This window comes from Pituophis catenifer, unplaced genomic scaffold, assembly GCF_029215685.1.
Source record: "Pituophis catenifer annectens isolate HBS135680 unplaced genomic scaffold, rPitCat1.0.hap2 SCAF_1, whole genome shotgun sequence".
Lineage (NCBI taxonomy): Eukaryota > Metazoa > Chordata > Lepidosauria > Squamata > Colubridae > Pituophis > Pituophis catenifer.
This window is the reverse complement of record NW_027256881.1, coordinates 71,490,452-71,516,677: the sequence shown is the minus strand read 5'-3', so window position 1 is coordinate 71,516,677 and position 26,226 is coordinate 71,490,452. Positions and strand designations below refer to the sequence as shown.

General features: G+C 39.1%; 1 protein-coding gene across 1 annotated transcript in view; it reads right to left on the bottom strand.

Moving 5' to 3' along the window:
* The window catches only part of GALNT2 (polypeptide N-acetylgalactosaminyltransferase 2), a 72,757-nt gene extending 59,953 nt beyond the window's left edge, over positions 1 to 12,804 (bottom strand). Inside the window, exon 1 of the mRNA XM_070932571.1 lies at positions 12,667 to 12,804. Coding sequence (XP_070788672.1) covers positions 12,667 to 12,777 — 111 coding nt within the window. The 5' untranslated portion in view covers positions 12,778 to 12,804. The remainder of the gene's footprint in view (positions 1 to 12,666) is intronic.
* Positions 12,805 to 26,226: the final 13,422 nt, after the last annotated feature.

The window sequence follows — 26,226 nt, the reverse complement described above, 5'->3', positions numbered from 1 at the left end:
TAACAACTTATAAGAAGAAAGGTGGCACAATGGGGCAAACAACTGAACTGCCTTGCTTAGCAATGGAAATTTTGGGCTCAGTTTTTGGTCATAAATCGAGGACAACCTGTATACTTTTTTATTAACTACTAAATTCCAAACTGTTTGACATACAGTTAAGTTGGGGTCCCACAGCAGCACAATATTGCAGAGGGTCTGCAAAAAGCATGAAACAAAAAAATGCTCACTCATATAGCCCTCTCCTGGCAGTAAATGACTCCCAAAACCCTTCACTGTCAGGAGAGAAGCACAAGAAAGACAAATATGGCTCCGGTCTAAGTGGAGACTGAAAGGAAGAGTGCCAGCTGATACCAATCTTTCTCTCTCTCTCTCTCTCTCTCTCTCCCTGTAGGTAGCTTTTTCTCATAGCAGGTACACTCTATTGTGACTGGCTGCAATTCCTACAAGCATAAATGCTCCTGCCCCATAACTGTGCCCCTACTGAAATAAAAAACTGTTGAGGAACTGCAGTTACAGACATTTATGTGTACATCAATCTCTTTCATCATGTTTTCAAACAATGTTTGAAACTAATCCCTCAGCATTTCTTTTTTCTATATCACTGACCTAGCTCAAACTTGGCGATTTTAAGATGTGTGGACTTCATGCCGGCTGGGGAATTCTGGGAGTTGAATTCCACACATCTTAAAGTTGCCAAGTTAGAAAAACACTGATCTGGCTTTTACTAACTTTTGGCAAAGGAGTTCAAAGGCTTTTTGTAAGTCCATTATTTCTCACTGACACAAATCCATATTTGAGATTATGCTTGTCATCAATAAAGACAATGTGTGTCATCATTAAATAAAAGTTAATGAGTGTACTGCAGAAAGATGTCAGATAATTTTCATGTATTACTTACTCCCTAAGTCTACATTTAATAAGTTGGGGTGGGAAGTTTTTCAAGTTGTCCATAACATAGGAAATTCTTGTACAAATGAATGAAGATCTACCCATATCAATATAGCAATTCTACTGCTCTAGAGATGCTGGGACAGGTTGAATTGACCTTGAAGAAAGAATACTTTCTTTGTGGTGTTTTAATGCTGATATTGAGGATATTGTTGTGGTTTGTTGCAGCTTTATCTCTCTGTGTTATTCAGTTTATGTTTTAAAACAATTACTGCAGAACTGTAAAGTACTGGGGGACACTTTCTGATTGAAATGGCATATAAGCCTAAAACGTTGTGACAGGATTAGAGAGGCCCAGAGAAAGATATTGGGCAGTCCTGAGTTGGATGGGGGAAGAGGTTTAGAGTAGTCACACCCTATAATCATTTAGGATGTATCTAGTAGGTTAGAAGATTATAGCTTTAGTTTGGCAAGATTCTGTCCATTAGCTATAAGCAAATAAATGATTGAATTTAATTGGATTTCACTGTGTCATCTCTGAACTTGGGCCTGACAGAAAGAGATAGATGCTTCCCATAAAAAGTGTCAAGAAGCCAGATTAAATTGCTTACATAAGTTACAAGCCAAGGGCTTGGCACAAAAACCAATAGCTAACCTGATTGTATTGTACAAATTTCTAGTATGTCAGCCATTTGGATGATTAGAGTTCTTTGGGGGGGGGCTGTATGTATCCCTTGCCTTCTTCCCAGATAGATCAGGGAAGTTATCACTGCTTGATTGGAGTTAGAGTAGTACTACCACCTTTTTTTGAAAGAGGAGACAGAGTACCTTCTCTTGGAAGATATTCTCCTTGGACTTGACCATATTATATATCTATCCTCCACTGTGCTACCAAAGGAGTACTCCACCGAAGGAGAGTTGCTAGTTACACAGAGTACTGATGCTGAGGGAATAATCTTTTTGCCAGTAGGCTTCCATGAATTTCCTTTTTATTTATTGGAATATTCCTTGTTCTTCCACACCCATCAACAATAAGCAAGATAGAATCATTAAAAAAATAAAACACAAAATTCAACTATATAATGGCAAAAACAATGCCAGCACTATCTCTTAGAGCAGGCAGTGTACAATTCAAAGTGGTGGTTTTAACATTTAAAGCTCTAAATGCCATGGAAGCTGAATACCTTCAAGGTGATCTACTTCAAATCAATATTATTTACTTATTTATCACATGTATTTCCTGCCACAATCATATAGCAGACTTTTGATAGCTTACTTGTGCACTCAGGTGGTATGTGTAAGGTTCCTCCCCCCACGAGATGCAGTAAAAGTGAGAAACTCCTGTTTTTCATTAATAGCATCAACCCAATGTAACCACCTCCCACCCGAAAATTAGATGATTTCATCATTTCTGACCTTTAGAAAAGCCTTAAAAACAAGGTTGTTCAGAAGGTTATTTATTTAAGATCTGACATCAATATGCTTTTATTACTGTTTATTACATTAATTCATGATATGGTTTAATAGGTTTAAAAAATAGTATTTTTATTATTTCTACATTGTTATTTTCACCCTGGTTTATTACACACAGCCATGACTCCATCTGGAAATTGATAATATATAAAAAAACCCTGAACAAATAAATAATGCATTAGCAGCTCAAAAATCATAAATAGGACTCATGCAGACAGATTGATTTAAATTACAGAACAATTTTAACACAAAAATGGATATTTTATTATTTCGTATGAGTGAAAAGGTTATGACTACAAAATTTTAAACATGTTTGAGGCTGTCAGTAATAACATACTAATGAATTTACAACTGTTTTGATATTCAGTTGTTACCTACAGAGAACAATTGGAAAGCTAGCAAGAGAGTCACTCAACACCGAGATGGGTAGCATATAAATTTAATGAATAAATATCTTCTCCTGATTGAATAACAACAAAAATGTTAGTAGGTAAATCCAAAATTATTAACTATATAGAAAGCACCAACAGTTAATATAGTTAGAAAAATGAATTGTCAATTTCTTGAAATCATGCCCAAAAGAATTTTCCTGATAATGCCTACATTGAGGTTGGAGTTTTTGAGGGATTTGCTATCATATAGTACAGCTTCAGTAATGCCATGACTAATATAGTATAATATTTAAAAGATACCACTGAATCTCAATACCACTAACAGTTCTCATTTAAAAATCACATTTTGTAATAGTTGAACAAAATTTACCTATCAATATTCAACTATATGTAACAAGTCCAATTTTCTCCTGCAAGTTGTTTTTCAGAATAAATTGCAGTAGTAATTTCATGAGTTGTCACGCAGATCAAGCTTTCATCATGTGATTAAGCACAGCCAGCTAAATCAAAGTAGATTGGCCAACCACTAATATAGTTTTCATCTTTTCACAATCACATTAAGGCAAACAGCCAGCAAGCATGAAATGTAAATTCCTAATACTAACTGGAATTTGTGCAGATTTGCAAGCATGTAAAGACAAATTTGTCACTATTTTAGGGACTCTAAAAAGACAATATCCAAATGACTGAGTTCTATTTACAACAGAACAAGCTTGTTCTTTTTTCTTTTGCTAGAATTATAGTTCACCTATCCTACTTGCTAACAGGTGGCTTGACATTTGGAGGTTGACTGAGATTCAAAGTTATACAAAAACAAATGTAGCTTTTTTCATATAGAAAATCCTCATTTAGACACACTTCATTAGGAGCAATAAGACTATTACCAAATTATGAGCAAGCTTTTCGGTTGTCCAGGACTTTTCTAGACACTACTTGTTAAACTAAGCAAGAAATAAAAAGGCAAGGAAAGGTTTCCTGTTGTAATCAATCAGTGTTTAATCAGTGTTACAATAAAACATGGGATGCGATTGCATGCAGTTAGATTAAACTCTATAGTATTAGGTTCCTGGTTTCCTTTTGTATGGATTGTTTATTCAGATCTATTACCAATTTGGAACATGGCACTATGGGTACATTGAGGCCAGGCAGCTCTGTTTCTGAATTACTGTACACTGAATTACAATTGTCAACTTCCCTGACAAGTTCCTAAATGCAATGGTAGTTGGGATAAAGGAACAACAAACTGTTGGATCTTTATTTAAATCCCTTTTTAAGTCCCTATAAGACAGAGACATGGCAGACAAGTCATTTTACAGCCTAGGAATCAGGCAAATTCACTCACTCTAGAACAAACTGAAAAATCTCTGAAGAATCAAGTGCATGTGATCCTACTTCCACAAAGGTAGCCTTCCTGAGAAGGAAATCTACCACCAACTCCGCTCATTACATCAGTTATGAGTTTTCACAGACAATTTTCTTTACATCATACTTACATTTTTAACTGTAATGGGGTATGTGTGTACATGCATGATGTGGTAGATTGTGTATAATGGCTTCCATGAGAGGAGATTTCTGAATCCTCTACTCCCAACTGTACTCCACCTTCCCTACAACACCTAGAAACTCAGTAGTGTTGTCACCAGTCACTTGACACTAGAGAGATCCCTGTAGTTCTCTACCACCTCTAGATTTTTCTAGTTCCTAGCTTGCTGTCTAATTTCCTGATCTCTAACCTGCACTTCTATAAGTTATGGCTACTTATTCTTATCTGGCATTTACCTACTTCCAGAAAGTGCTCTTAAGATAAAATAATAAAAAGAAAAGCAAACTGGATCTAGTCCCCCCCCTATTTTAAGTACTACCTGGGAGAGGGAACTTCCAATTCCTGATCTGTTATATATAAAGTATTATCTGTTTTGTCTTACATCAAGCTGTATCCTCAGAATCTCAGATGTTACATTTTGCATTTGCTGCACTGAAGTATTTTATTTCTATTTCATTGTTTTAATACATCTTTCCTGAAATCACTAAAAGTCATTGTGTGTATATTGTGTATTGAGCCCAGTGTGTTGTACTACAACTGAAGGCAAATCTAGATAACTGTTGAATTTTATATTTCATATGGGGGGGGGATCTTTATCCCATGAGTATAACCTATACATACTATATAACAACACCTAATCCAATTAAATCTGCATTCTTCTAAAACTGTAACTGAGGCAGATTTTATAGCTGTAAAGTCATTTTTCTTATGCTGCCCCACTCTAAAAGAATGATGAAAAATGCAAAAGGCCCTGAAAGATTATTCATTTTGTGATGACATTTGAACCTAATAAAGATGTTGCCTAATTCTAGATCTTGGAACACCAAGCTATTTTTCAATGCAACATGCTTCTCTCAAACTATGGCAACTTAGTTACAAAGTATTATTTGTCCTTGAAAACAAACACATTTTTTAAAATTACCACTCAGTTGTTTTCCACTCAGCTAGAATTAGGTTTTTCTACCAGAAACTGCTATATACTGAAACATATGAAGAAAAGTCCATCATTTGCTCCTTTCTAATGGCTGTATTTCTTATTAGAGAAGAATGGTAGACCTGCATATCCATGAGGAAAATATGTGGAAGGCATGTTGGGTATGTTCACTGGCTTGTAAAAATAGTAAAGGTACAAATAATAACAGATACAAATAGTAACAGTATGCATACCACATAGAGTTGTACAAAAATAAAGGTACAATATAAATCAAATAAATATGGAAAAGTTTCTGTAATCCATCAAAGCAAAGGGACATGGCTACAACATTTAGAAACAGGACATTATGTCATATCAGTTTGGTTTTAAAGGATGCTTCATCTGAGCTTTCAATTTAGTCAAGGGTGAAATCTAAAATTTGTTACTACCGGTTCTGTGGGCGTGGCTTGGTGGAGGGGTGTAATGTGATTGGGTAGGCGTGGCCAACTTTTTTTTTTTTTTACTTTGAAAAGCATTTTTTCTACAACCTCTTCGGCTGAAGAGATTGTAGAAAAAATGCTTTTAAAAGCCTCTGATGAGCCCAGTGATCATCAGAGGCTTTTTTTTACTTTTAAAAACATTTTTTCGGCTGAAGAGGTTGTAGAAAAAATTCTTTTAAAAGTGATGATTGCGCGGCTCAGCTGGGCACGGGGGGGGGGTGTTGCAGGGATTTTTGCTACCGGTTCTCCGAACCACCCGCCGCCATCGCTACTGGATCCGGCAATCTGGGCCAAACCGGGAGCATTTCACCCCTGAATTTAGTGAAATACACTTTCAAAGACACATAAATATAACATAATGTACAGAATATTTACCTATAAAACTATTAAAATAACCTAAAGGAGTCTAACCTAAATGCTTCCTTAGCAATTTCAGATAGTGCAGGGTTATTTCTTAGACCATGACATGTTTTAAGGCATTAGGGAGAAAAAAATGAAAAAGGAAGGTGGAACAATTCAACTATTTTTACACATCACTGAAAAACTGCCAGGAATTCCTCATTCAGCAGATTCTTAGTCACCTGTCTAGCAAAAAACAACCCCCCCCCCCAAAAAAACCCCATATAAAAGTGTCACTTAAATAGCACACTGCCATAATTGCAAGTTATTCATCTTCAGTTAATTAAGTGATCCATGTTTATCCAGACCTATAATATTTTTTAGCATGCTCAGTAAGAAATGTTTCTATTATTTGGAGCATGATTCCACTTTGTGTGTATTAATGTATTAGAGAATACAATATTCCCAAAAAGTATCCTTAGCATATTCTTAACACTTGTTGAAAATAGACATATAGTAAGTATGTTTTAGAAAAGATGCACATTATCACTTAGCATAATATTACAGCAAATTGTTGTTACTAATCAGTCAATCATCCTCTTGATTTTTAGGAAATAATTTTTTTAATTTGATTTATATGCCGCCCTTCTCCGAAGACTCAGGGCGGCTTACAGTGCGTTAAGCAATAGCCTTCATACTTTTGTATATTTATACAAAGTCAGCTTATTGCCCCCACAATCTGGGTCCTCATTTCACCTACCTTTGAAAGGATGGAAGGCTGAGTCAACCTTGAGCCTGGCAAGATTCGATCTTACTTTAATTGCAGACAGCTGATGTTAAATTACAGAGCTCTGTCTGTTGAGCTATCCAGGCTCCTTGAAGAGAAAACCATTCTAGTTTTTTCTACAGTACTGAAAAAAAGAAAAAGGATTGGGATCTAGACTTCTCATCCCATAAATAAAAGTGCCTCAGAAAAACCTTTGATTTAGTGAAACAATCAGAGGAGGAAACAAATGTTAGCAGCTCCTCTGCCTCCAGTCTCTTGTGCCTTTTGAAAGTTTATTTCACAAAGCCTCAAGCCTCAGGAAAATATGAGAAAATATGGGAAAGGGAGGTTTATAGATATCAATTATAAATGATAATGCCTCATTTCCATTAGTAATTTCACCTGAATAAACCTCTACCTAGAAGATGCTCCTATGGGTGGGAGCAGCACTTCCTCATGAACTGAAGTAAAGATGTATATTTTGAAAATATAGAAATATTACTTTAATTCTGTTGTTTAAACTTTTATTTTCTTATACCTTAAGGATGCAGCCTGCAACAATCTGAACATAAGGATTATTTGAGAAATTTATAGAATTGTGTGATTACTGTACTGCTCTTAATTTAAAAAAGCTATAGTTGTCCCATAAATTGCTACAGACTGCATATTTATTACGTTTTATACTGTTATTACGTTTTATACTGCTTTTCCTCCTACAGGTGGACCCCTGGTAGAGGGGAGCCGCCTGTTTTATACAGTTTTACCTATAGTGAATGAAAGATATACCACCCTAAAATCTGAATATTAAAATAATAAAATCACATCTCTAATAATAATGTCTGCATTATTTTATATATCAAAACAATACAATCTTGCCTCAAATAGCAATGGCAGATGAACAAAATTTTGTGACTGTCTCAGAGATCATCATTGGCTTATCAGTTAAATGGAGAAGAATAGTGTGTTAATTAATTAACAGAGATGTCATTAACTTCTTGTGCCTAATTGAATTAAAATGATAGAGGAGGACATGCACAACTGATTCTACTTGTCCCAACAGACAGGGGCAAAGGCTTTTGCAGTTAAGATACTAAATCTCCCTTTTAATGAGACCTGGTCAACTTCCCTTAGGGATTGGACAAGGGATGTTGGCAAAGTAGAAAGCCAGTGAAAACGGCCTGCCAAATAAACTTGAAGTATAGAATTTTGGGCTACAACATATATCTTTCTATAAATCTAAGTAAAAAAAAAATTTTCCAGCTTCTTCATTCTGCAAAAACGTTAAGAATCCAGACTTGCTTTCTTCTATTTGAATATAAAACCAGTATCCAATGAACAAAACAATCTAATTTATGTAAATACTTCAGATAGAACAAAAATGTGTTATTTATATTTCTCCAAAACTGTTAATTGATAACATGTAGAAATATAGAAACAATCTGCACTAAAGGGCTGAAATTAGTAAAGAAATATAATGAACCTGAGATGCTTTTCCCTGCATGAATGAAAGCTATCTTCCCAAAACAGGTCCAGTTAATTCTAAATAGGAATGAAAGAGCAAACCTGACATTGTAAAGCTAAGTAGTACTGCCTACTTACCTAAAAATTAGTACAATGTAACAGTTAGTGCTGGAATGAGAGCCTTCAAAGAAAGATACACAAAGCTTAATGGTTTACCCATTATCTCAAAGCCTAATCTACTTCAGAAGCTACTATGAGAGTAAAATGGGGGAGAAACCCAAGCTAACAAATTTTCCTGGAGATCAAAGACAACTTAAATGTAATAAATATTCCATCAGTTCAGTTTTGTATAGATAATCTGTAAATATAATCTTGTAGGTTGCTACTTCACTTTTGCTGTAATTCCTATACACTTTAAAAAGGGTTGTGCTGTGATCTGCTTTTGAAGGCAAAAGGGTATTTCAAAGACCATATGGATTCAGCTGAAATACCTGTCTGCAATTCCTTAAACTAAGACTATATTTTCCCAGGATTTTGCAGCAACGGCTGAAGGCAAAGCTGGTTTACAGAGTTGCACATATGTGCTAAATTCACACTTCTGGGCACGACAAAGCAACTCCTTTCCTTGCCTTCAAGTATATGCCCTGGATAGTCTGACCTTTAAACAAAAAAAAATTAATTGCATGTCACAGTATTAAAACTAATAAAACTGAGGCAAGAGCAAAGCAGAACAGTTCAAGAGAGTAATAATAAAAGAAACTGGCTGAAACTAAAGCAAGTACACTCAAGAATACTTTCTGCACATAAAAACACCCCGGCAAATTCACTGAAAGTTCATCTACTGTTACACTTTGTAAACTCAAATCATAATCTATTAAAATTGATCTTTCAATCTTGTAACCATCTTTTTATGAGTAATTAAATAGTATACATTCTGTGAACATATTAAATGTTCTAACAGCAGAATTTTTATTCACAAAACACATACAATGTGTAATGTTTTCTTTCAGGGCATGGCATTCCATGCTAAATGAGCCTTTTAGAACAATTTTAAAAGCCATTATACTTACAATCTTCTTCCCATGCTTAGAATTACTAAGCCATTCTAAAAGTTGGGATTAAATATTATGCTTCATTGACAGAAAATGGAAACCGAAACCACCAATCCATATATAATTGTCAATCTCCCCCATTTGTGGTCATATTCCTTCAATACTATTGGTCATTACCAATACTATTTAGGACTTTTTTTTCCATTTTAGTTCTTTTAAGCTTTAAACCAGGGGTCACCAACTTTTCAGACCTCAGGGACCACTAAATTTATAATTTTAAATCCCACGGACAATTAATATGATCTGCCTAATGACCAGCTGGGTGGGCATGGCTAGGTGGTTATGTGACTGGGTGAATGTGGCCAACTCGATGTCACTCACATCAAGGGGCACCTCACCAACCTCTACTCACCCCTCCCTTCCCAGCCACTCCTCGCCTCCCTGCCCAGGCTCCTTAGGGCCCCAACAGGAAGCAGTTGTTGGAGCTAAGCAGCCACCATGAGAAAGAGTTGGCAAAACAGCTCAGTTCAAATTGGATCTGATTGAGAAGGAGGCTCAGTAGAAGCACCTCACTGAGGACTATGAGCATAGGCTTTCCAAGCAGAGGGAAGACCTGCGGGAGTGCAAGGCCAGGTACAGGCACCTGGAGGCTCAGCGGGCTGACATGGTCAGCCAGTTCAAGGCCATGACACAGTCCCACTGGAACAAGGTCCTCCAGCTCTTTGCCACCAGCAGCACTTCCTTCCAGCCTTTGCCCAAAGCCCCACACCAGGAGGCTGAAGCAGACCCCAAGTGGGAATTTCTGTCCCCCTCCAACCCACACAAGGAGACCCCGAAGGGGGAGACTCTCTGCAGCAACACAAACACTCATTGCACGTATCTGTCCCAGGGGCCGTATTTTGAGGACCCCTGATTTAGTGCAATATAAAAAATGTGAATAATTTTTCTGTGGACCACCAAAATTTTCCCGTGGACCACCAGTTGGTGATACTGCTTTAAACTATTCAGTTTTGTGAATACTTCCTATTACAGTCCCCATTTCCGTTACCTGTAAAACGACTTACTATTATATTTATGCTAAACATAAAAACAAATCTGAGCGTCTTCTTTGCTATATAATACTAATGTTTGCAACGGTTTTTTGGGCACAAGGAAATGAACTATGTGTTAACTGGTTAATTAACAATATTTAATTTGGCAAATTAATATACAGTCATCATTTGGACTAAAGATCTTGATTCTCCAAATAATGTAAGGTAACTATCAATGTTCCTCACACAATTAGCTGAAGAACCAAATTGAACACTCTCTACTCTAACATTACCTCTGAATAGGAACAGTGCCAAATGTATTACCTATCCACTGAAGTGTCATTGTAAACCCATTAAAAAAGAATGCTTGGTAGTTGCATACATGTACATTTCCATGTGCGTGTGTACCATATATAATGAGCAGCCACTTCCATGAGCACATATTCTTACTACTTCAAACAGCTGCATTAGGAACTATTGAAGAAAATACGTAATGGAAATAAGGAAGTGTTCTTTATTCTTGGGAAATGTCAACATAAGATTTCTTTCCCCAGGGCTTCTTTCTTTCTTTTCTTTTTTTCTTTTAAACGTAGGTGAACAGGGAAGTGGGGGTGGCATTTCAGCAAATGAAAAGTATCTTAGGTTTCCATGCTTTCAACATAACGCCAGCCTTGGCATTTTAACTCCCTCCCAACGAAAGAAACCAGTCAACCGTAGGAAAATGGAAATGGTTGGCAATGGAAAGACAGAAAGAAATGGATAAAACATCCCTCAGGTCTTCCTCAGTAGTGTCAGTAGTAGAATTACTTTACCCAGTTAATTACACTTAAACAAAAGGACACCTAAATCGGTGGGAGAAATAGAAATAAGGGTGAGGAAAGCTGACTCAAAGGACTCCAATGATACATTCAAGTTCCAAGAGGAAGTGCCTGGACTACTACTAGCAAGGCATCCCATGAAGGGCTCCTCCAGTCCAATGAGCACAGCGAGGGTTGCCAGCTTTTCCCCATTACCCTAATCATCTTCCTCCCACGCTCATTTTCCCGCAAGCCGAGACGTGGCTCGCTCCAGTTGGTTTGGACGCGGCCCCGGCTAATGACGAGTTAGAAACGAAGACTGAAGTCCAGAAAGGAACCATCTGCTTTTTTTTTTTTTTTTGGCTTTTTTTTTTTTTTTTAAAGAAATCCTCCCAAGAAGCGACTCGGGAGGAAAAAAAGCGGGTCCTCCCCACACCCCGGTCTGAAAGAGAGCCAGAAGGAGGCGAGAGGGGCTAGTAACCCCACTCCCTCCCCTCTGGCCCCGGGAATGTCTTTGCGCTGCTCCCCCACCCCCACCCCCAGACGGCCGAACCCGTCGTAGAAGGCGAGGAAAAGCAGCCGCCTCACCTCCACTTCTCAAAGGGGGGGGTGCGGGAGAAGGAGGAGGAGGAGGTGGAAAGCGGAAACGTAACGTAGAGGGAATCGCGCACACCCGCACTGCACCGAGGCTACACAGAGAGAGAGAGAGAGAGAGAGAGAGAGAAGGATGAAAGGCAGAGCTTTTTTTCCCTCTTGGAAAGCTCCGCAAAGCCTTGGGCTTTCCCCCCAGGAAAGGGAACGGGCATCCCGATGCCACATACATATATATATACACACACACACGCCCCCTCCGCCGTACGGTAGCTTCCCCCACCCACCCCCAGCCGCCGCCGCTGCTGCTGCTTCTCCTCCGGACCCGCTGGACCGTCCACGCCCATCATCCGCAGCCATGTTGCCGGGGATGATGGGCGCGACTCATCCTCATCCTCTCCCCGAAAGGTCGCCGCGGCAGCTTGGCCGGCAGGGTTCTTTCCCCCACCCCCTCCACTGCCCAGACGACAACCAGGGTCGTCGGCGGGGGGAAAAGAGACTCGAAGGGAAAGTCACAGGCATGGAGGGAGGCAGGCAGGCAGGCGGGCGCCACTTCTTAATTGGGGAAAGCGGCCGGGAACGAGAGAAGAGGGAGAGGAGGAGGACGGCGGCGGGGGAGCCGGAGAAGAAGCCCTTTTCCTCCTCCTCCTCCCACCCACCCCCTGCTCGTCTGGGTGAGCAACTAGTCCTCCCCGGGCACGGACACCCACCCACGAACATAAGACACCCCACGCCGGAGAGCGGAGTTCAGGAGGAAACGCCGGCTGGAAGAGACCTCCCTCTCTCCGCCACAGCAAAGGCAAAGCGGTCCACCCGCCCAGCCCGACCAAGCCGAAAGACACCCACCCCGATGGCGTGGGGGTGGGTGGGTGGGTGAGCGTGCATGGCTCCGCTCCTCTTTTTCCCCCCCCCACGTTTACCTTCCTGCCGCCACCGGCCAGCGCGGCGCTTCCCCCAGAGTACATGTAGTAGGCGATCCCCAGCACCCAGAGGAAAGCGAAGCAGAGCAGCAGCCGAGACCTGCGCCGCATTATTCTCCCGCCCGCCTAACGCTGAGCAGTGGCACCAGCCGCCGCCAGGCCAGCAGGAAACGGGCGGCAGCCGCTGCCTCTATCACCACCGCCGCCGCCCGCCCGCCGCCGCCGCCGCCGCGCAGGGTCAGGGGGCAGAGGGCGAGCGCCCACCCCCTGGCCAATCGCGAGCCGCGCCGCCCCGCCTCCCGGGGGCGGGGGCGGGGCGAGGGACGTCGCCCGGGCTGCCGCACGCTAAGCCTCCTGGGGGGTCTCTTCGGCTCGCTCGGCCGCGAGAGGCTAAGGTGGCTGTGGTCGCTTGGTGCGCCCGGCAGCCGGAGCCCTTGCATGGAAGCTCGGGCCGGCAGGCGCTGCTATAGAGCGCTACACCCCCCCACACACACACACACACGCACTTTGCATGGCCGCTGCTTCTGCGTTAGCTACCACAAGCGGTTGGGGAGTCGGGGAGCCCATCTTCCCGTTGCAGTTTCCAAAATGCCTGTTCAAATACGGAGAGCAAAGTGGGGGCCACCGGATTATTTTGGGAGGGAGGGGGGAGGAGAAGGGTGTGTGTGTGTGGGGGGGATACCAAATTCGGATTTCAGCAACGTGGCTCCCAAGCCTCGCGCCGCATCGAACGGCGGGTATCACCCCCGGGGTCTGATGAATGAAGGGTAGCCGACTTTCTAGGAGAGAGAGATTGTGTAAGATCAGTCAGAAATTGTGCAAGATCAGTCGGAAATTGTGTAATGCGTGTTTTCCCTCGGTTGAGTTTTTACTGTCAAAAGAATGCGTTTTAGAGGCTGCAGGGAGAAGTTGCAAGAGATACCCTCATGAGATTTGCCCTGAACATATTATTTATTTATTTATTATTTAAATTTTTATACCGCCCTCCTCCCGAGGGACTCAGGGCGGTGCACAGCCACAATAAAACACCTATATCCATAAAGTTTAAAAACAGTTTAAAACATATTAAATAATTTGGCCCTATATTAAAAAAAAAACTAAAACACCCATTAAAATTCGTTATTTAAGCTAGCCCAGCCTGTTGAAACAATAAAGTCTTAAGGGCATGGCAAAAGGTACGTAGGTCAGGGATCATACGTATCTCCGGGGGCAATTCATTCCAGAGGGCAGGTGCCCCCACAGAGAAGACTCTCCCCCTGGGGGTTGCCAGTCGACATTGTTTGACTGAGGGCACCCTGAGGAGTCCCTCTCTGTGGGAGCGTATTGGCCGGTGGGAGGCTATCGGTGGCAGAAGGCGATCTCGTAAGTACCCAGGTCCTAAGCCATGGAGCGCTTTGAAGATGGTAACCAGCACCTTGAATCACACCCGGAAGACCACCGGGAGCCAGTGCAGCTCGCACAGGAGAGGTGTTACATGGGTGCGGGACATAGCAGGATCTAATTATTTCCAAGCACAAGGATTAGGACTGTACTGTTATGTTTAGGATTGTGCTGTTCCTAACTGCTTACTCATGGCAAGGATGGATGGAATCCAGTACAGGAGCGCAGATCTTCAAACTCCACTCATGGTTCTCAAAGATTTGAGCCTAACAGGAATGCAATAACTAATGACTGGGCATTACTTATGCCACTTCCCACTCATTTGATAAATTGACTGATTTGATTGTGGGTTTAATACTTGATATTCTGATAGGTTTAGTTATTCTGGGAATGTTATGGAAAAAAATAATAGTTATTGGGTTGCGTTTATTAGAATGATAAAGAAGCAAAGGAACGTCCTATCAATCATTCACAATAGCCAATCTTTATTTTTGTACATCAAAACTACTATTTTTAAACTAAGAATAGAATAGTCTATCATGATTGGACAGAGGGACTAGAACCTTAAACTGACATGTGCCAGTGAAACATAATATTGTTATGCTAACAAGGAAAAAAAAATACTAGCTGGCTAATGTCATTGCATTAGGAATAAGTAGCGTATAACAAGGATAGGTAAATGAGCAAGATTCACAGTAACAGGAATAATGGGGTGGGGGGGGGCAGTATGGACAGTCAGTTGAAAGGAGATAAGATACTCTTTGAAATTCCCTAAAACCCCTGTTTAAAAAAAATAATTAAATGAACAAGACCCAATAGTTTAATTCATTGTAGTTATGTTTGGTTGTCTAGCTCTGCATGGTACATGGAAGTGGCATGAGGGAGAAATTGAACAATATGATACTGTCTGCCATCGCTGCATCAGTTGGCACATGGGAAACTTAGAGGCCCACTACATATAATGCCTATCCTGTAATATGAATGGAGAGCTTCCCACATGCCCATGTGGGAATCATCATTGAATGCAAATTATCCAAAACCAAAAGTATATGGACCTGAATGAGTATATCATGGCTTCATGAAACTTTAAATAATAGCAAATACAAGAAATCTTAATTCCTAAGATTGCCCCCATTTCTATTGCTCTCTTTGCAACTTTTCCATGTTCTGTGGGCCTGAATGATTTCATCTCATCATTTTTCCTTATCCCAAACCAACTTCTACAAATTAGGCCACCTAAGGAACTCATATCACAGAAGGTTTGGAGGTTTGTTTTGCTTTGTTTTTGGTCATTCAAAGAGGTGGTAGATCAGGGGTGTCAAACTGGCGGCCCGTGGGCAGGCCACGCCCACCCAGCTCCGTGAAGGGAAAAAACATCGCAAAGCGTCACATGTTGGCAACATGACGCCACAAGTTTGACACCCGTGTGATAAATGATTCCAAAGAAATTTTCAATAGTTTCATTTTGTTTTACCAAGTAGAAAGGAAAAAAAAATGAGTTCCATGTTTATCATTGAATGTTCCATTGGAGATTCTTCAGATTGTTGCCTATGAATAGTTTGGAGATGAAGAGACTGCTTGGAGAGTGTTACTTTCTACCTTGCTAAATATAACTTTTTGTGTTCATGTGTACCCACAGTATTCTTCCTGTCTACTCTGTGAGTGACAAGAGTTTTTTATATCATTATTTTAATGATAAGCTTTACAATTTTGAAAAACCTGGCCAGTTGGTCACATAACTCTATGAAGATGAAATCCTCTCAAAATAGTTTACTTTGAAGGACTATTGTCAATACTCCCTAGTTTGTCACATTGTTGTGGGTTACAATTAAGTGGGTTATATAGTGATACAACCAGAAGACATGGCTATTTTGACAGGAAACAATTCAATCAAAATTGAATTGTTTCCTATATACTGGCTCAGTCTATTTAAAAAAAATTCAGGATGATCTGTGTAACAAACAGTTACCTGTATAATATTTTTATTATGTTATTCCCTCCTCTTCTCCCTCTCCACCTCTGCCAGGAACCTTGCCCTGACAAGGGAAGCCAAGGCACGGAAACATAATTATATTAATAATTTATTGGAATTGCTTGTTCACCTCATTTACAAAAAATAATTGAACCCCGAATCATTCCCTTTCTTACATATACAAAACAATACAAGCACATGCACACATAATGCACATTGTAAGGAAAGAAAGAGGGAAAGAAAGGAAGGAGGGGAGAGATGGGATAGGAGATGAAATGTCATGACATGAAGGAGTAGCAGCATTGTAAAGATAGGAAAGGATAGAAAAGAAAAAAGGGTTAAATAAGAGTGGAAGTGAAGGGAAAAAGTAACTTCGGTAAGATCGAAACCTGTTTAAATGTTACATAAGTTTAAATTCATCAGACAAACAGCTCATCCAAGGAGCAGCTAATCTGATTAATCTTTCCCTAGCTTTGCACTAGGAAGATTTGACCAACTGCATGGCATTGTTTTCTCTTTAACAATTTGTACATTTCTTCTTTAAAATTATAATTTAATGTAAATTTTAAATCTTTCATCCACATATTTTCCCATTGCTCAAGCATTATATTATATCCAAAATTCTTTGCACACTGAACCATACAATGCTTTACATATTCATTCTCCAAATTCAATTTGAATAGCAATTTATAAACCTTTGCAATAATGTCCCATTATTACCAGACAATAGAATTTCCAATTCATTTTTTACAAAACCAAATCTGTAACTTTTTAAATCTAATTTAAATCTTTCAATTGTAAATATGCAAACCAATGTAAACACATCTAATTCCAACACCTCTTTAAATTTGAGGATATGGTCACCATGATTTAAAAAAATTATTTGACCATAAGTCCACCAGTCTGATTTCACCACCATTTCTTTTCTTTAAAAAGCTGCTTGGGGGCTACCCAAAGGGGCATCTTCACAAAGAACCTTACTTTACATTTATTCCTACAGTAACTCTTAGGATTTATTTTTATTTTATTTTATTTTATTTATTTATTTATTTGTCAAGCATATATAAGATAACAGGTAAAAGTATAAACATAATTTGAATACATGAAAAGAGTAAATAAAAAGAAATATTAGGACAGGGACGGTAGGCACACTGGCGCACTTATGCACACCCCTTACAGACCACTTAGGAATGGAGTGAGGTCAACAGGAGACAGTTTAAGGTTAAAGTTTTGGGGGTTTGGGAAAGAAACTACAGGGTCAGGTAGTGCATTCCAGGCATTGACCACTCTGTTACTGAAGTCATATTTTCTGCAATCGAGTTTGGAGCAGTTCACCTTGAGTTTGTATCTATTATTTGCTTGTGTATTGCTGTGGTTGAAGCTGAAGTAGCCATTGACAGGAAGGACATTGTGGCAGATAATTTTATGTACTATGCTTAGGTCAGACTGAAGTTGGCGTAGTTTTAAGTTGTCTAAGCCCAAAATTTGGAGTCTGCTGGCATAAGGTATTTTATTACGGTTAGAGGAATAGAGGACTCTTCTCGTAAAACAGGTTCCAGGCAGATGAGCAGATGAGATAAGCAGACAGATGAGAAAGGATGGCATATCTAACAAAGTGATTGTTGAAATCAGCATTTACTTTAACCTTATCATACCATAAATAGGTGTGCCATCCAAATCTTAATTCATGACCCTGCAGCTCAAGAAACCTCTTATTTTGGAGAGTCACCCACACTTTTAGCCTGAAGAAACAGCAGGCATCAAAGTACAATTTCAAATCTGGTAAACCCAAACATCCTCTTTCCTTAGCATCTTGCAATAATTTATATCTAATTCTTGTGGGGGGCGGGGTTGCCATATAAACTTAGAGATGTTCATCTGCCATTATTTAAATGTATCACTTATAAATATTGGTAGAGTGTGAAACAGAAAAAGCATATTTGGTAAGACATTCATCTAAATTACAAGATTCTACCCAATAAAGATAGTTAACAACTTGTGTCCTATTAATAAGCCCTTTTTAGTATCATTCCAAAGAGGCACAAAATTATTTTGAAACAATTTAGAATCTTATTTGTCAATGTAATCCCCAGACATGTCACTTTTTTCTCCATCTTAAAACCCAAGAAAGAATTTCAGAAGTCATATTCTTAACAAGCAATGTTGTTTTCTGTTTACTTAAAGGCCCGCTAAAGCTGCAAACTCATTTAGGTTCCTCATCAAATATTCTATACTGAAACCTGTTTAAATGTTACATAAGTTTAGATTCATTAGATGAACAGCTCATCCCAAGGAGCAGCTAATCTGATTAATCTCTTCCTAGCTTTGCTCTAGGGAGATTTCCCCAACTGCATAACATTGTTTTCTCTTTAAGAGTTCATACTTCTACACAGTTAGGGCAAATCTTATTTTCAATATATTCCTCTGCTGTTGTCACGATTTGTGGCAATTTGGCTTTCATTTTAACTGAGTATGATGCTTAGACAAATTTGAACTTCTTTTTGGGAGAGGGAATCGAGCTGTCCTGGATTTCCATGTTTTTGTAAAAAAAAGAGGCCATGCCTGGAGTGATTCCTCTGAAAATCAAGGCCATGTCTTGAATCGTAGATAAAGTTGTTATTCTTTCTCTTTTCATTCTTTCTCTACCCATTGTTTCTAACACACTGATCTCCTTGAGATCGAAAAATCCTACTAACCCAACTGGAGAGCTGAAACGTACTGTTGCAGTACTTTGTAATTCAAGATGTTAATAGACCCAAACATTTTCAGACAAGCTGGAGTTTTTAAGAATGAGATCACTGCACTTTTTGCTGGATCACTACAATGTTTCTGTAGTTTTTACAATGTTATTGTTTAACAAGGCTGATTGCAACCATGTAGTGTTCTTTTAGTGACAATAACAAATGTGGGGGAAGATACATGGAAGTAAACAAACTATGTGCACAATAATATAAGGATGCTTCCAAATACAAAATTTCTTACGCAACAATCATAATTCTTCTGAAAACTAAAAGCAAGAATTACCACTGACTCTTCCCTGTGGTATCTGCTATTTTGTTATCTATATCTCATGATTTCTCTGCAAAATGGACATGACATACAGTAAAATCTTGATAAAACAAATCTCCATTTAATGAACTGCAGGTGCAAGAGAGTGCTCTTCCCACAACAGCAGAGGTGGTCATATTAAAAGGGCAAAATGACCACAATGGCACTGAGCTTCATGACCAAGAGGCCCGAGGCTTACTTTCATGCATGCACATAGTGACAGATAGGCTTTTTACATGAATGCAAAATTATCTTTACTATTAAGGAATATCCCTTCCCCTAAATAGTCTGTTAAATCAGTGTTTTGCTTGTATATGTGTCTCTTTTAAAATATGTTTTAAAAGTAAGCTTTTGTCTTTTTAGGGTGCCAGATTACGATGCCTGAGAATGACCATTGAGTGGTCTCTCTGGTGAGATTGTGTGCTGTTAAGATTGTAGCTTGTTGGCATTGCTCTTACTTAATTCACAAAAGCAGTAGAAGAAGGTTGGAATGAAGGCATGCAACACTACAGAGTTGGCCACAGAGAAAGGATCTGGCATGGAAACGTAGGAATCACAGCCTTGCCACTGTCTAGTCTTAAAACAGCCCTATGTTTATCTGACACACATTCGTTTATTGTGGAGAACTGAAACTTGGCCAATCATGCAGCATTTAATAGTAAGATTGGACTCAAGTGTGCAGTAGACTGATTGGCCTTGAGACTGTATTCAATATGCTGAGAGTTGAATTGATTTCTCAATTGTCTTGGCAATACCAGTAAAGAAATGCACCACCCCATGAGCACAAGAGAAAGCAAGTTAAGCCATTTTTACAACTATTACAAAATGCCTTGTCCCACAAGATGTTGGAAGCAAAAGCCATCTCCTGCTTTTCCCCTTGGCTGGTCCGAGCCAATGTGACTCAAAAATTGTTTTTTGTGGCTAGCTGGCATACATGGGTATGAAGAGGCAACTAATAGAACATTGTCCCCACATCCCCCAAGCAGAGCCAGGAGCAGTGAACAAACAGCTATTGTTGTTCCAGCCATAGGAAGAATAACAATAAACACTTCTCCAGAGGAGCCATTTCTGATACTCCAGTGTCTTTATTTATTAATCATATACACAGACTGCCAAATCTTTAAGGGACTCAGTTGTTTTACAAGATAAAACACATAAAGAGATAATTTACACAATAAACAATTGTAAAAGAAACATCCACAAAGTAATAGCTTGTTGGAGTTGCATTGTGGCTATCCCAGTGCAAAAACCCAAGTAGATCATCAATCTTAATAGAGCAGGATTCCCCATATGCATTTGTGCATAATGACCTCAACTGTAAAGCAGATCTCCTGGACATTTTCTTCTTGATCGATTGAGTTCACATACATTGCACTAATTTGGAATATACTTTAGTTTAGTATAATATGTAGACCCAGACAATGTGCCTGCAGAAATTCCCCCCTCAAAATTGTCTTTGCATTTACCTTAGCAGTTACTAGAAAGATGATTATGATCACTTTTCTGCCCAGGCATCCCTGACTTGTTGTCCTCCAGTGCTGTGAATTATAATCTCCAGTCCAGACATGTGGCTGGAAATTAAAATAGAGTCCCAAGCCCAAACACTAAAAATTGTTCAAGCAGGAAAAGGGTGTTTTTATATGTATGCTAAATTTGCGTATTGAATCTTAGATGGTGACCAATAATTCACCATGCAATCAATTTACATGATGAGTAATTAGGAAATTCCCTGAAGTATGAGGGAAACTATACATCTGCAAACTACAGTATAAATTTGCAGGAACTTGCTTTCAGTTTTGAATATCAGAGTTTCCTAGGAATGAAGGAAAACAGCAAATATAAATAGGCTATTTCAAATACGCAGGCAGAAGTTTGGCCCTTGACTTGTGAAGGTCTTGGGTTCTTGTTTTGAAGCTTCAGAAGCCTTTGTTTGCAGAATTCCACTTTATCACTTTAAAAAAGAAGATATGTGGGTCTTCTGATTAGCAGTCACTTAATTACTCTGAAGCCACTTGGGCTGAAGATCACATTTTTTAAAGAGAAAACCGAATGTATCCCAAGGGCAACAATGCACCCATGTTCTGCTTTGGAGATCCAATTTTCATTCTTCTGAGCATAATCACCAAATGCAGATTGCTAGCACTCTCTCTGGCAATAAATGACTCAGTTATTGCTGGCTGCTTATCACAATTAGTTTTGTTGCTAAGAAAGTGGACTGTACGGTATTAGGCAACAGGGGAAAAAAACAAGCATGTTTCTCAGATGTGACCTACTTACATGCAAATAGTTCATCTCTAATATTTTTTTAGAGCAATAAATATTATGACTTGAGCATATTGTGTTCTTTATGCCTTGCATCTATGTGGTTGATTGTTGGCCACCTTTTTACACAACATGATCTAAGGCCATGTTTCTCAACTCAGCAACTTTAAAATGAATGGACATTAACTCCCAGAGTTCTCCATCCAATATAATAGGAGTTGAAGTCCACACATCATAAAGGTGTTGAGTTTGAGAAACACTAAGGCAAATTCATGGCTTCATTCACTCAGATGGATAATATTCTTAGCTTTAAAGTTCTGTCTCAAAGCCTTTATCCAGGCAGTAACTCACTCAGCCAAATCTTATCAGTGGTTTTGGCAGTGTCCTATCCCACTAACTGGGTCAGAATTGCATAGCCCCCCATACTTCCTCCAAAGAGCCTGAAGTTCCCATAAACCTTTATTTAGTGAGAACTTTTGCACTGCTCCCTCACTAATAAGCTTGGCCAACACACAATGGTAGGCAAAGCTTGGCATCTGCAACCAATTCATCTTTAGTTAGCTCTGCAAATAGAAAGACTTGCTTTTTTAGCTGTATTTTCTCTCCAGCTCTGTGAGATTTTTGGTTTGGTTTGGTTTTGGAGATTCATTAAGTGGTGTTCAATGGTACTTAGGTATGACTGAGTTAAATAAGATGAATCCTGTGAATGATTGGATCTGGAAATTATAGAGCTCCATGGCTAAACGCCTAAAAATGTTCAATTGGGAAAAGGGTGTATACGAATGCTAAATATGTGTGTTGAGTGTTAAATGATGACCAATAACTCAGTGATATGCATTCAAAGAACTCTATTTACATGATGAGTCATTAGGAAATTCCCAGAAGTATGAGGGAAATATTTAATTTTCCATCAACTAATTGACTGGGTCAATTCCATCTTGTTATGCCCCCACAAGCCAATTCAGATATGTTGTGCTGTAGTGTTTTGTCCTAGAAAAAGAACTGGCTTCCATAGCTACTAAATACCCTCCTCTTCATTTCTCTTATTTCACCATGATACTCCATCATCTCTCCTTGTCTTCTTGCTTCTGCCACTTTGCTAAACTTCTTACTATTGCCATGATACATGAGTCCTTCTCCTCCCTTTCTTTCCTATACCTTCCCCCTCTTAGCTACTTCCTTCTCCATACCTCATCTTCAGCTTATACTCTGATCTTTCTGTGGATGGTTGGGGTTGGGTCTGTGGAGCACAAAATTTATTATCATCTTATTAGACGATGTTAGATTTATATCCCACCTTTTCTCAAAGCATTATACCTGGCATCCTCTCCTCAAATTCCTGACAAAAACCACCATAGGAGAGAGAATGACTAACTTAAATAATAGAATCATAGAGCTGGAAAGGATCTTGGACGTTTTCTAGTCCAATCCAAAGCAGGAGTCCCAGACATCCCAGATAAATGGCTATCCAGTCTTTTCTTGAAAACCTCCAGCAATGGAGCACCCAAAACTCTGGGAGGCAGGCTGTTCCATTGATTAACTTTCAAGTATTGGATTACTGCAGTTATACCTCCTTTGAGCCTTCTCTTCATTAGGCTAAGAATATCTAGTTCCCTTAGGCATTCATTCTATTATTTAGCTTCCAGACCCCTTATCATCCTTGATCACCAGGGAGGTTCCAAGAAGGATTTGGGGTGGTCTTGAATCTGGCCTCCCCAGTCACAATCCAACACCACTACATCACACTACCTTTACAATGAAAAAAAAAAAACATATTGTCAACAAGCAATTGCAGTTTCCAGAATTCCAGCCAGAGAATATGGCTAATCCATTGACCCAATATATTGAAAAAGGGGCAGTTGAGGGAAGGCTGATTTATCTTTTCACTCCATGCCATGTCACCAGTCCTTCACAGTTGCTTCCAGCAGAAAGAAGTAAAGATGACAGATTTGCATTTATACATTGCCTATATCACATCTACCCTCACCATTCTCTTGCAACCATAATATTAGTTCCATTTTGGCATTGTGTAGGTTGTGTATTCTACAAATTACAATACTGCAGCTCATAACATGATTTATGACTTATGTGTGATTTAGGCTATTATGGCTATTATTAAAAATCTTGATATGCAGATCCAGCCCAAAAATCCACAATCTCACCAGGGGCCTTGTTGCTGATAGACTGTACACTATTTTTTTTACATAATTGATTTATATTTTTACTTTTTGTACACTTTTAAAATGTATGTGTGTGTGAACATATATATATATATACATACACACATACACACATACATACATACATACATACATCTTGCAGAGAGCTTGCTTATAAGCAAGATATGAGGGAGGAAACAGTAGGAATTAAGCCTCCATCATCCAGCATGACGACAGCAAAAACAACACAGCTAATTACAAGTGGGAGACAGCTGGAAGGGCCTATTACACGTGCAATGGCCAAATTGATTAATGGCATATAAAGGCAGAGATCTCTGTAATGGTAGTTTAATACTCTGACGATGTCAGCAGATGGCTGACGAAAGCTTAGTAAAATAAAATTTTAACTTTTTTAACATTTTAAGTTCCAGAGCTTGCAGGATGTCTGCTTCTTTCTTTACTAATGTACCTGGAACTCGTATTTTTAGAATAGTTTGTAATATATATATATATATTACAACACACATACATACATAATTTGTAATATATATATACACACACATACATACATACATACATACATACATACATACACATAATTATAAATGTATACAGTTTTATATATTTTATTTTGTTTTATTTTATTTAAATTGTTGACATATTTTCTTTTCTACCGCAGAGATCAGCAAAATAGAGTAGGTATCCATCTGAAACTGAGAACTGGGATATATTTCTTCTATTTTGCCTTTATATCCTTCCTTGGGTCTATGAACTCAGGACTTCATAGAGAAGAATCAACAATTAACAGTGTGTAAGCATGGATCTCTCTAGTCTCAGTCCAATCACTACATTTTACTGATTCTTTCATTAACTATCTTATTTTAATAGGGGGGAGACTGAAAGCCATTTTGACTTCCAGGCTGGTTTTTATCATGTATTCAAAATTCAAAAGGAAGAAATGATGTCACTATTAGTCACAGCTAGTTGAATGGTCATATCGTTTGTCTTTTTGCATTCTGTTTCAGTTGCAATATATTTCTGCACTCCAGCATCGTTCAGGTATCTGTTTTACTCCCAAGGGTTCATATGCATTGCAAAGAATTCAGCTTGCTTGCTGAGTTCAAATATAAAGAACGACAATAATTTAAGGAAGAACCAAAGTGAATGAGTGAAGTGAGTCATACATAGAGGTTCTGAATCTCATTAGTCAGTCTTGGCTTTCATGAATTTTAGTTACATAACAAGGAAAAGATTTATTTTGATAAATGGCATTAATGGCCTAAGCTACAAAGTCAGACAAGGTGAGATTAAATAATATATTCAGTGATAAAAAGTAGGATGTGCCAGACCTATGAAGGAGAACAGTAATTCTTTATGAACTGTGACTGTACTTCAAATACATCTAGATCTAGTTTATCTTTTTCCCATCTCAAATATTTACCAAATCTACTGTGCATCATTTAGAGATCTAATGGAGCCTGTCAGAACAATATAAGGAACATCAACAAATGGAAAGTATTTCTCACACACCTTTAGCTACATAAAGCTCCCTTAATAGATTTCCTTGATTGCTTGATGGACGGATTGTAATTTCCTGCCACCAAACTTCAAACAATTCCCAGCCATGTACAAAATGCCCAAAGACGATATCAAATCAAGAAAACAGTGAAATAAAATGCAACTAATAGAAATCACAGAATAGTAAAAGTTTCATTTTATTATTCAGGGACCATGTGCAGCCAATGTATGTCCACTACACACCTGGATCGGCTGATGTGCAAAATAGGGTGGCCACATCACTTCAGTGGCCTAGGAGAACCTTCAAGCCAGAAGCAGAAAATAAAACTTAAAAGAAATCAGAGTTGTTCCCAGAGAAGCACTAAATCCTAGAATCATAGTTGTGTCAGTATGCTGCATGAACCTCTGAGTTAATGGGGTATGGCCAACAATTTTGTTACTTCGCAGGTAGTCTTTCTGTCAGGATTCCAAGGAACACCCCCAACGTAATTAAAACTCCAAGGCAGGCATTTTCCTCAAAGCTTGAATTTATTAGAGATGTCATGTTGGCACATCTGGGAAAACCCGAATCTGAAGCCCCAGGGTTTTCCCCACCCAAAGTAAAGTCAAAGTTCCTTCCTCTGCATCCACGTGGTGTCACATGGTCCAATCAGGTTGCTGTCCCAACTGTAGTTGACTCCCAGTCACGCCTCTCCAGGTGCAGGCTGAACGTCCTTGACTCCCAAGGGAAAATATGTTGTTATGGCTATACACCTCACACTGTCTCCACACACCCCTTCTCTTTCCCACAGCTTGCCCATCCCCTGCTATGGTGGCCCTGAAGGCTCCAAGTAAAGATGGCTCCAGGGCTGACACTTTCCTTAAGAGGTCTGAGCTTGCATAATTTGGATTTAAACTGAGGTTTGGTTGCAATTCCAGAACAGATCAAAACTATCTTTACCTTCACCAGGAAGTGCTACCATAGGCACAGGTAGGATTACAGTACAGCTGGTAACTTTGTTCATGGGATTTTTTTTTTTTGTAACCAACTATTAAGTTTCAAACAAAGATAAAATGCAAAGTACTGAATCAAAAACAAAAGATTTAAAAAGCCATGGGATTTGTTTTTTCAGGTCACAGAACATTACAAACTAGCTAATAAATAGTTCATTGAAACTTGCAGCTTGAAGCATTCTTACACTCCAGAGGCCAAAATATCTATGCTAGGGTAACGTAACAACC